Source organism: Panthera tigris, chromosome B3 (genome assembly GCF_018350195.1).
Source record: "Panthera tigris isolate Pti1 chromosome B3, P.tigris_Pti1_mat1.1, whole genome shotgun sequence".
Classification (NCBI taxonomy): domain Eukaryota; kingdom Metazoa; phylum Chordata; class Mammalia; order Carnivora; family Felidae; genus Panthera; species Panthera tigris.
The window spans coordinates 45,404,133-45,416,579 of record NC_056665.1 but is presented as its reverse complement, the minus strand read 5'-3'; the positions used below and the strand labels follow the sequence as shown (position 1 = coordinate 45,416,579).

At 41.9% G+C, this 12,447-nt stretch overlaps 1 protein-coding gene across 1 annotated transcript in view; it reads right to left on the bottom strand.

Annotated features, from left to right (window-relative positions):
* MYO1E (myosin IE) overlaps positions 1-12,447 on the bottom strand; it is a 211,567-nt gene that overhangs the window by 124,234 nt on the left and 74,886 nt on the right. Inside the window, exon 2 of the mRNA XM_042988744.1 lies at positions 5,110-5,253. Coding sequence (XP_042844678.1) covers positions 5,110-5,253 — 144 coding nt within the window. The remainder of the gene's footprint in view (positions 1-5,109; positions 5,254-12,447) is intronic.

The window sequence follows — 12,447 nt, the reverse complement described above, 5'->3', positions numbered from 1 at the left end:
GAATAATAAGCTATGTGAAAAGACATCCTAGAATGTCTTGATTTTCACTAAGTAGTGTACATAAATTCTGGTAAGAAGACACAGAAAGGGGTGCCGGGGTGGCTCAGTTGGTTAAGTGACCAACTTCAGCTCAGGTCATGATCTCACGGTTTGTGGGTTTGAGCCCCATGTCGGGCTCTGTGCTGACAGCTCAGAGCCTGGAGCCTAATTCAGAGTCTGTGTCTCCTTGTCTCTCTGCCTCTCCCCTGCTCGCACTCTGTCTCTCTCTCTCAAAAATAGATAAAACATAAAAAAAGAAGAAGAAGAAGACACACAAAAAAACCCTCTTTCGGATCATTCTAGGCCAATCCTGAATCAGTGACGCAGTAGAAGAGGGAAAACTATAGCTATTCCCTCACTCTTCCAGTAGGGCTCTCAAGGTCAATATTATTTGGGAGGATTCCTGAAAAATAAAGTTTGGTTTGAGATGAATAATGCAGGTCAGGCCTGGCTAAGTAGCTACAAACTTAACTAAATCAAAAGAATTAAGAGAAGAGAATGAATTTAGTATTTGAAGAAAACAAACATAATTTAGTTATTCCAGGTGTGAATTTGGCCTAATTTGTTTATCTGATGGCCTGCCCTGCTTTTCACCTGGTCTGCAGAGACCCCAGCTGCTTCTCTGAGATCACAGGTCTCCTACTAGGTGGGGCCCTTTCCCAGACAACTCAAATACTCACTCCCACTCTCTACTACATAATTCAGGTGTGCCTTTGGAAAAAGCTGCTCAGCAGAATCAGAATGTAACCTGTCTCCACCCACATAATTTATGGTTGTGAAGGTGTGGCCCAAGGTTAATTTTCAAAATGTATGGAGACATGAGGCTATGATACTATATACACACACATACTAACCAGACAAAAATAAAATAAACATCCTCTTATCCAATAGAATGTACAAGACAGATGAGACCCAAAGATCTTTAATTGATTGGTTTCCAAACACTTGTGGATCCATGAGTTTTCATTGTTCTGCAGCAAGGATGACAGAAAGACAAACACACCTTGAATCTTTTATGAAGCTCAACACATTGACTATATAGGATTGTTTTTTACTTGTAGATAATTTCCTTTCTACTTCTGGGGTGTTAAAACATTTTTTTTTTTTAATTAACTTTATTTTTAAGCAATCTCTATACCCAACATGGGGTTCAAACTCATGACCTTGGGATCAAGGGTCACATGTCTTACTGGCTGAGACAGCCAGGTGCCCCCTAAAATATTCTTTTTTTTATGAAATGTGATGATAGCACAGGTTCTGTAAGTTTTTTTTTAAGGGTCTTACAGGCAAAGTTGAGTTTTAACTTAAAAAAGAAATTTTTTTTTTAATAGCAAGTGAATTTGCGAAACCACTCACACTGATCTAGTTGACTTCCCTGGATGTATCATTGAAGAGAACAGGGAGGTGAGGTGACTTCCTGAAGCCACATACGTGGAACTTGAGCCCCTGGCTCCGGCCACCAGACCAACATCCATGTCACCGCAGCAGGCTGTCACCGCAGCACGCAGCCCCCTCCGTGTGAGCTGACTGCCAAGGGCCAAACCTCGGAACTACTGCACTGCCTTGGGCTCCAGTTGCTCTGACACAAAAGTCTCAACCAATTCAAGGGCTGAAAATGCCAAACACACTTGAGTGTGGTCTTTGAGTAAAAACAAATTGGGAGAAAGTTGGAGCAAATGAGCGGGGAGCGCTTTGCACAGGAACTATTTTCATCAGCGAAGTGGCTATAAATGATGTCTCGCCAAGCACAAGAACGAATACTGCGGTGTTTCCCTCATATATTTTAGAATGTAATTTTAAGAAGTGTGGCAACATTCAGGAAAAAAACGGATGGTAAATTAAACCTTCCTTGTCTTAGGATAAATAGCTGAAAATTATGGGGTTTTATTGGTAAACAGTGTTTGCATTTCCTAAGTAGATTTTTTTTTCCTAATGTAGAACAAAGAAATGTGCATTCAGCCTGAATGCATTAACGATTGATTGTTCCAAACGCTGACCTTCAATACAAAACAATGTGCTGGTATTAGATGTAGAGGAGGCAAAAGAAGCAATTTTATAACTTAACATGAAATTGAATCTCTTCTTGCCTTAACTATTAAGCTTAGGAGAGAGAGGGAAGAAATCCTCTTATTTAAAATAATGTTACTCTATCATAATAATATTCCCATAGCACTGAACTGATAAAGGATGCTTTTATCACTTAACAGAGGAAAAGATCTGCAGTTAGACACTCGCTATCATGTCATAAACATCCAAAAGAATCCTCAAGCTTCCTCAAAGTCGAAAGCTGCTCTGCGCTCTTGATGGAAAGCACACGGATGCTGAGTTTCTCGTGTATTGAGTGGGTAGAGATTTCTAAAACACGAAGCCATTAATGGTCAACTAACTCATTTCCTTGGTAGAACACACGATTAGTCAGCCATTGATTCAAAGACATCAATTCAAAGGCTTGTAATCAGCCCCCTCTGTGTGAGTCATTTAAAAATTCTGCTGTCTGAATATAAAAAGCAAGTCTTGATAGTTAACAGATTTTCAATGAATACTTAATACAATACACCATGCCAAGAATTATGCAGGAAACTAAGAAATATATGAGGCAAGATGATGCTATTTCTGTTAAAATTAACAAGAAAGCATGCATACACACACACAAACGTTTATATGTTAGACATGCAGATATATGTTAATATATATGTTAAGTTGAAAATTATACACCAAGAGGTTATGGTGGGATTATAGATGACAATCTCCTTTCTGGTTGACTGCATTTTATAAGTCATGTTAAATGAACGTATTGCTTTAAAGAGTTTTTGTTTTTATTTTTAAGAAGATATATGAAACAAAATTCCCATCCTCAAAGAGTTTCTGGGGTTTTAGGGGTAAATGATCTTTATACGGAGAAGGGTGAGTCTGTCCAGTTTGACGACGGACTGGCTGCTGATAACCACTAACATCATTTTTTTTCTTACTCAGCTTTTCAAAAAACCATGTTTCTATGTAAATAACATAATAAGCTAAGCTCATGTACTAAGAACATGGAAAATAATTTGCTCAACTATATTCAGTGGAAATTCTCCTTTAATGGGCTTGTCGATAAACCAATCTCCCATTTAAAACACTTTCTATGGTAAAATGCGTTTGAATTTTCAATAAGCAACTTTAAAGTTGAATTTTTGGAACATAACTCAGAAATACGGAAGGAACATACACACTTGCCTTAGTATATGATAATAAGTAATGCTTTCTGTTACTTACTGCGTTCATTATTTCATTTAGCCCTACAATAGGCTCATCTGGGAGATTTCATTATGCTCAGGTGGGAGATTTCATTACCGCCCCCATTTCACAGGTGAGGAAATCAAGGCACATAGATCCCAAAACTCGCATCAGGTCACCAGGCCCATGCGGAGTAAGGTTCGAAGCCAGGCAGTCCAGAACCACGTCCTGCACCCAACTCTTAATCACCTGCCAGTTCTCAGGGGCCACGGGACTTGCACACAGAAGTGTTATCATGATGATAAGCCCAGATTAAAGTGAGCATATGTCAATTTTTTGACCAAATAAAATGAAAACTTCCCACTGAATACAACTGCTTCCATACAATTAAAGCAAACTCTGCAGAGGTGTTTAGCAGTCAGCAAACTGTTTTCTCTAAAGGGCCAGAAAGTAATTATTTTAGGTCATATGGTCCTGGTGCAACCGCTCGCCTCTGCCTTTGTAGCACGAAAGTAGGCACAGACAATAAGTAAAAGCATGAGCGCGGCTACATTCCAAGAAGACCTCTGTTACAAAATGGGCAGTGGGCAGATTTCATTTGCAGGCGGTAGGCTGCCTCTCCCATCAAGATGCTATTATTAACGTAGCTAACGAATCCAAATATATCTGCTAATGCTTAAAAAGCAGGGGTTTAGGGTTTTAACGATCCAGACATTTGGTAAAATTTCCTATGGTAAATAAGAAATGGCCCAGTATCGGTCGGAGCCATCCAAGTGTCTTGGAATAGTTTTGTTCATTAGTACTGCTGGTTAAAGACCTGGTGCGTTGAACTCCCCACTCACCAATGAGGAGACAAGCAATCCCTGCAAAAGTATTGTTGCATATGTATGGATGTTTTTAACTAATAGTCACACGAGTGGTATAAATAACAAACAGAAGCTACAGAAATCTATACCTCCTCAAGCTTTGGGGGTTAAAATCTAAAATGTATGCAACAGCAGCCATAAACACTCCCCCATCACTGGTCCTCTGTAACACCATGGCTTCAGAAGTCACCAACTGCACCACAGTTGAACCTTCTGGTGCTGTCATATAGATTTCCACCGATCTTTACACATCTACAACCAACTCTCCAAACGTTTCATGAAGAGATGTTTGTACAGTTGCACCAAACAACATTGAATCCTGTACGAACTTAGGCAAATATCACAGTTCTCTGTGTATAATGAAGCCAACACACATTTAAATCAAATTTCCATTCTGAATTTTTTAAAGCCCTATAAAAAATGGCATCTGGCAAGCTAAAATTGAAACATAAAGAACAACTCAAGAATGTCAGGCATTTTCAATAGTTGATCTTCCCATCTCATGTTTCCATTAGTAAACATAAGAATGCAGATAAACTGGCAAAATTGCATATTTTTTGCATGAGGCAATCTTTTTAAAACCTTTTAGGTCCGGACTGAACTGTCTGCTTTGCAATTAAGGAGATCTATGGACAGAATTCTCTGCAGACCTGGACTTTCCCTAGGAACGGCGGAGGTTTTAGATGCCACGTGCCTGGCTAAAGCACGTCAAAGGTACAGTGCCATCAATTGAAACAGACGAATACTGGCTGCATCTTTATTTTGTGAAATGCCAGGAAAATAATTTAGTATCACCTGTGCCCTTCCCACAACCTCAACAAAGGGGCAGAAAAGAACAAAACCGCGTTCTGAAATGGTGAAAATGACTCGAGGACCTCGTGTCCATTCAGAATTTCAGATGGATCTTCTCACACTAGGAACCAGCCACCTTTTCCTGGGGATATGGTCATCTTACTCAGAAAAGCCCAAAGAAGCTCATAAAGGATACAAAAATGTAGTCATCCATGTATCTCTTCTTTAGATTCTCCACGATGGCGTTCTCTGTGATCTTGGAGAGCAGGACCATGTCATCCACACCACTGTGCTTAACATTGTGGCTCTGCCAGTGGTACCGGTAGGCACCTTTGCTTCCCTGTGAACATAAAACACACAGTTCTTAGGATGGTTTATTTTCTCCCAGTGTAAAAAAAAAAAATCACTAAGTTCCCATATCTTCTTCATATCAAATGAAGCAGAACGAGCAAAACAAAGATTTTTTAGCAATAGCTCTGGATTCACATTGCAGGTTGGCCACCTACAAACTAAGAGAAGTGGGGAAAAGTCATCTAGGCTCACTGTATCACGGAAGCTTCTCTTTTCTCATTTGTAAACTGGGAGAAATTAAGACCCACTCCATAGAGTTGCTGTAAGGATTGAATAAAAAAAACACACATCAAGTGCTGAAGAGTATCTAGAGTATAACACAATAAATGATTCAATGGTCTCCAATAATTCCTCAACCTTATCGTTCTGTAGAAGTAACAATAAAATAAGCAATGGAAGAGAAACTTTCTGGATTTGTTTTGCAAATTATATGACAGAGCTCAGAAGCAGAAGCAATATGTATCACACAATGGCTAGGTCATATTGTAATTTCTCAAATCATCTAAATCATTCTCCCTCCAAAAACTTATCACTGTCAATGTAATATTGGCCTCCAAGATTCAGAAGATAAGCTACATTAAAAAAAAAATTTTTTTTAATGTTCATTTATTTTTGAGTGAGAGAGAGAGAGCAAGCGCACCAGCGGGGGGAGGGGCAGAGAGAGAGGGAGACACAGAATCTGAAGCAGGCTCCAGGCTCCAGGCTCCAAGCTTCAGCACAGAGCTAGATGCGGGGCTCGAACCTATGAACTGTGAGATCATGACCTGAGCTGAACACTCAACTAACTGAGTCACTCGGGCCCCCCTAGATAAGCTAAGTTTTGATGGCTGATCACTGCTACGTAAACAAAGAAATGGATAAGACAGCCTGAACGTGATTATAGAACATGCTGTGGACAGGAGGACCTCATCCAGCCCCATGGCCTCCTTGGAGAGATGAAGCTATAGCCCTTGTAGGTTTACTGGGTTTACAACCTAACACCAGGGGTGGCCTCTGAACACCCTGTGGCCTGCAGGACTTCTTTCACTCGGCACTTCTGTAGTGGGATCCCCCATATGTTTAGCTATGTGCCAAGTCCTGCAGATGGGAGCACCACGTGCACTTGGGAACCTCATGTCCACTGAAGGACACCTAGCAATTGACGGAAGTAATTCACACAACAGTCAATACGTAAACACATGTCAAATGGGTGTTTCAGGAAGGTGGAAGACTTTTTGGTCCGAGGAAAGACAGAAATAATTTCCTGGAGAAGGTGCCATTGGTAGTGGATCTAAAATATGTTGAATTGCCAGAGAAGACGAGGCAAGGAGGGCTATCCATTATAATCTACATTCACTAGGGCAAGAATCTAATATACATGAGATAATGGCAAATGATACATGACAAGATACTAGAAGATCCTTCCTTCCCTTCACAACCTTCATGCATCCTACTGAAGATGTCATGTGCTGCACAAGTGTGGTGAGCATTGACCTGAGTGAGACAGTTCCTGCCCCCTTCCTGGGAGTTCGCTTTTTGGGGAGTTTAGATAAAGGAGAGAAAAATTCTGAATAAGGGTTATCTAGAAAGGCCATATGCTCAGATGTCAAAACTGGAATGAGAAAAGATTCTTCAAGAGAAGGGAGGTGGAAGGAAACCAGATAAATACCATTTTAAATTTCACTTTTAAAAATTGTATAATTTGGGGCACCTGGGTGGCTCAGTCAGTTAAACGTCTGACTCTTGATTTCTGTTCAGTTCAGGATCTCACAACTCGTGAGCGTGAGCCCCACATCAGTCTCTGTGCTGGCAGTGCTGAGCCTGCCTGGGATTCTCCATTTCCCTCTCTCTGCTCCTCCTCGCTTGTGCTCTCTCTCTCTCCCTCAAAAATAAATAAACATTAAAAAATAAATACAAATTGTTTAACGTTTTCTCTGTAGGAGTCATGGGTCCTTCATAAGAGCAATTCTAAGAGGCTCCGGCAAAAGCAGTTTTGAAAACCAGCCAGGAAAGACCTACCATAGGAAAGGTGTACCAGTGCCATGGGCTCAAGCTCCAGAAAAGACCTCTGGAAGCCTTAGCATCCGTGCTGCCTTCCAGAGGGACTGTTTATAGGATATATTTGGCTTTTGCAGAACCACATGCAGCATCAGTTCTACAAAACTACCACAGACCTCACCACACCTTCTTCCCCTTGTGGCAAAGCAGAAAGAGAGAAAAGGCACTGGCTGCAGCATGACTCACTGGATCTCAATCAAATGGCCACAGTCTACTTCCAACCACATGAAGATTCCCGGCCACTGCTGCCCTGCCTCTGCCCTCCCTTCTTTTCTTGATCATTCTTCTGGGCACTCACAAAAACTATTCTGCATAGAAAACTAAGGCCTCAGAGTAACTAACTGTTAGGCATGTTTGTTTCCTTTTAACCCCGATAAATATTCACCTACTTAAAAGAGGCCAAAAATTTTATTTTCTTTTTGAAAAATGTAAGCACAGTTTAATAATACAGAAGGGGTAGTAACAAGCTGTTATTTAACTTCTGCAAAGGACAAGAAGTGGAGGGGTTCTGTGTCATAGTCTATGTGTTGGTACTGGTCCACAGAAACTGCCTTCTCAAGGTAACCCAAGTTGGCCTTTGTATCCAATCCAACTGTCTTTTCTGTCTCACTGCAGAGTGATAGATGGCTAGATCTGTCCCATTTCAGAGGCAGTGTCCTCCTTCTGATGGCAGTTATTCCTCAGTAAAACAGGGCTCCTTGTGGAGTTCATTGACTCTCATAGTCTCAAACATCCCTTGACACTGAAGAGTCCCATGTCTGGGTCTCCAGACCTCTACCTATAAAAGGGTAAGGAACCAACAATGAGACTGGGCAGTTACCAGAAGCAAAGCAATCAGCCATCTGATTTGTGGTGGCCGCTCCTCTTACTATTGGAATCAACTCTACGAGAGAGGGGTTGACATTCCCACGCTATGTAGAAGCAAACGGACTTCCCAATTAGTTTACAGTAAAGGCAATGAGTGAACCCAACTCTATGATTATGAACTCATTCAGACATCACGGTTTCTCCACATGGCCTCCCCAGTGACTTGACTGGATATTTACACCTGTTAAGTTTAAGATGGCCACAGAAGGATAGACTGTCTCCAAAACTGATTCCATCATTAAAAAGACCTATAATCTTTGTTAATGACTACTTTCTCTTAGTATCAAAGACTAAAACACTCAAGTTATTTTTTATTTGATGTATTTCCTATATCCATTTGGTCACAAATACCTGTTCCCCCCTTCACCTCTGTGTCCCTTCTTCCCCCAGGCAATGATATGTGAACCCATTTAACTTTCACAATTATCTCCCATTCTGTATATTATCATCTCTATTTTACTGATGAAAAAACTGTAAATTGCCCAAGGTCTCTAACTGTAACTTTTCTGTCTTTAACACCCCCCACCTTACTATGCCTTTCTCTTTCCTCTTCCCCCATAACTGCCTCCCTGCCCTACCCCCCCCAAAAAAAAAAATTCAGAGGAGGTAGAGGGAGGGAGGAATGGTAACTGGAAAGGGTGGGAGCAATCAGAACCTTTGGGGGACAACTGACCTGCTTGGATTGTCAAGGACAAGACCAGAATGCACCCGATAGGTAAATGAAAGCTGTGCTAGGGTTGGGCTAGGGCTGGGGTAGGGCCGGTCTGGGCAGTTCTAACACAGGGTGAGAACTTTATCAGGGAAACTGGAAACCAAACATGGATGCATGGGCTCTCACCCTACCCCAGGGAAGATTGAAAGTTCCCCACAGTGGAACAGAAAACTGTTTTCTGTTTATCTACAGGGACATCAGAGTTTGATCATAGCATGACTTTTCTAGATGTCTTTCTTGGAACATAGCTGTGGACAGGGAACAAGTGGGGAACACAGTGGGAAATGATTATCATTTTACAATCCTAGACAATGTTCCCAGAAGCAGAGGCTGAAAGTGACCTTCAGACCACAAACTACTGTGCTACGATTGCAAGACCATGAATTGTGTTTCTGGCGCAAATAACCTTGACCCCTTTGCTTCTTCTTCCCACTCCTGACTGGGAGGGAATGGGAAGGACTGGCCGCCATGCGTGCTGGGAGGAGGAAGCACAGCGATGGGGGCTTCCCTATCTGTTTGAGGAGGGCCATTTTCCTCAGATGGCAAACTCCTGGCTTGTCAGGATATGCCCTCAACAAGAGTCAGCTTCCTTCTCTTCTGTTGGCTTCTTTTGGGTGGGCAACTTCTTTTTGTTCCCGTACTAAAAACAGGAACATTTTAAACAAGTAGGGGTACCTAGCAATTACACTTGCAACAGTCCTTGCAGAGTGTGGTGTCATGTACAAAGGAAGGAATGTAGCTGCTGATATGCCAGCTAGGAAATAAAAATGAAAATAATGATGATGATGATGATAAAAGTTACTGTTTGCCCTGACAATTATTATAAATTATGAGTGAGATATTTCCCATTAGATAAGGATTGAGTGCAGACTTTCTTGGGCCCATATTTGGTTTCTAATGATGACTCGGTTTATTAAAAAGCAATGGAGGGGAGCCTGGGTGGCTCAGTTGTTTAAACATCCAACTTCTGATTTCGGCTCAGGTCATGATCTCACAGTTCATGACATGATCTCATGATTCCGCACTGACAACATGGAGCCTGCTTGGGATTCTCTTTCCCTTTTCCTGTGCCCCTCCCCCTGCTTACATTCACACATGCGCTCTCTCTCTCTCTCTCTCTCTCTCTCTCTCTCTCCCTCTCTCTCAAAATAATTAAAAAAAAAAAAGCAGAGGATTCACACTCAAGTTCTAGGAAGTGGACCATATCCACGTTCACATAATGGCCTGGTTTGTTCCTCACATTTAGGACGCGGCACCAAGACATAGGAGTCCCTCACCCAGAGGAAGAAGCCTGCTCGCTGACTCTCTGACTATCTGTAAAATGTGGAGTGTCACTAACTGGTGTGTGTTTACCAGGGTGGAGACCAGGAAGAGCAAAGGTAAGGCAGGTCACAAAGGCAGGGATTATTCTAGCCTGAAACCCTACCTTCAGTCAGCCCCGGGGTAGCCCTTGCCTGCCACAGCCATGGTGCTGCAGACATTCTCACCAGTGTGTCAGTGAGCATTTTTCTTCTTTGGTTCATCCAGGAGAGAGGAGGAGACCATATACTGGGTAACTACAGTCTGCAACTCCCTTCAGACACCCAGAAAAGGGAGGCCATTAAATGTGCTGTGTAAATACAATAGGCCTAGTGTTGGGCAGGGCCTGGCTGGGAGGGGGTGATCATAAATACCTTCTACTCTTCCAGGAAGAGTATCCTGCACAGTATTTTTAGAGAGCAATGTGGGAACAGGTATCAAAATTCTAGTCACACAGACCAATATAAACAGTGACTTAAATAAAAATAAAACTCACACTCTGTTCGTTCCAGCAATTATTTTTAGGAATTTACCTCAAGATATACCAAGTATGTATGCCATGATGTACGTACAGGCCTGCTTGCTGTCGCAAAGTCGCAAAGTCCGTGATGGAGAAAGTGGGCACATGATTCGGGGCCGGAAGAGAATATGGCAGCCCCTACAAAGGAGTTCTGACAGTCATTAAAAGGAATCTGCTGGGGTGCCTGGGTGGCTCAGTCGGTTAAGCATCTAACTTTGGCTCAGGTCATGATCTCATGGTTCATGGGTTCGAGCCCCACGTCAGGCTCTATGCTGACAGCTCAGAGCCTGGAGCCTGCTTCAGATTCTGTGTCTCCTCTCTCTGCCCCTCCCCTGCTCACACTCTGCCTCTCTCTCTCTCTCAAAAATAAATAAACATTAAAATCTTTTTAATAAAATAAAAGAAAACAAAAGGAATCTGCTCATGGTGACATAGATCTTCAAATACCCACTTTCATGTAAATAGCAACCTATATGTGGATTGAAGTACAGAATGACCGCATTTGCCTAAATTTTTTAAAAGACTTGTGTTTCTTTTCTTGAAAAATACACAAGTTTCCATTGGGAAGAAAGCCTCGGGTTTTGGGGACAAGGGTGACTTCTACTTTCCATTTTAAACCTTTCTGCAGTTCAGTTTTGTTTTGTTTTTTAACCCTATATGCATGTGTTGGTAAAATAACAAAATGAATAGAAATGTGGAAAATGATGACACTATATTAGAGAATTTTCTGGAGGTGGGGTTGGGTGTTGATGGGGCTCTCCCCAAAGTGGGATCATCACTGTAAGCCTGGGTTCTGTGCTGCTTCCAGATTTGAAAAGTAGGTTGAGAGATGTTGCCTGGATGAAAAGATATTATCACATCTGTGATGGTTAGCTGGTCCATGAGCACAACAGGACAGCAGATCTGATTTCCAAAAAAAAACTGGGACTCGAATACCCCAATGTTTCAAGTGTGTCACCCTAACCGGCAGATAAACCATATTCTTATTGTGCACAACGGACAATGGGTAATGCTCTGGCCTGTTGTTCAACGGGACTTGTTTTTTTAATGGAATTTTTCTGTCCTAGTGAGTCATAACAGGAAAGGAACAGAGCTCTCTGTTGTACTTTAATCTTTTAATTGACTGTCTAGGATTTCTACCTTTTGCAGTTCTGCTATTTGACTGGAATGAGACACTTCTATTGCAAATGATGGAAAAAACATCGACCCTAAATATTTTTTCCTCTGAGCTGGGCACTGTAAACCCACACTGGGCTTGCAATTGGTTTCAACTTCATGGAATTTAGACCCCCCCCACCACTACTTTAGTAATGTGAACATGTATGTTTGAAGCAAGCATGTGTGGGTATGTTGAACTGCAGTAAACAGAGTGCAAAGAAGTGTTTCTGGAAGAGTGGGGGGTGGGGTGGGGCTGAGGCAGTCTATAGCCAACAAATACTCTCATTCCCTCAACGCTTGGGGTAAGTGGAACTTACGTTTACTGAACACACAAAGACGTGATATTCTCACATGATCTCATTTAATTCTCACAGCCCTGCTGTCATGAACACTATAATCCCTTGTCAGTATTTTACAAGTGGTAAAGTGAGTCCTAGGATTATAATGTACCAAGTTGCTTGGAAGGGTGAAGGGACGGTACACTGGGGGTTTGGGACATAAAGTATGGGCAGCCCTCAAAGAGTACAGAAGATATGCTCATTGGTTTCATTCATATTAAGTATATGTGACCTAACCAAGAGTTCAGAATT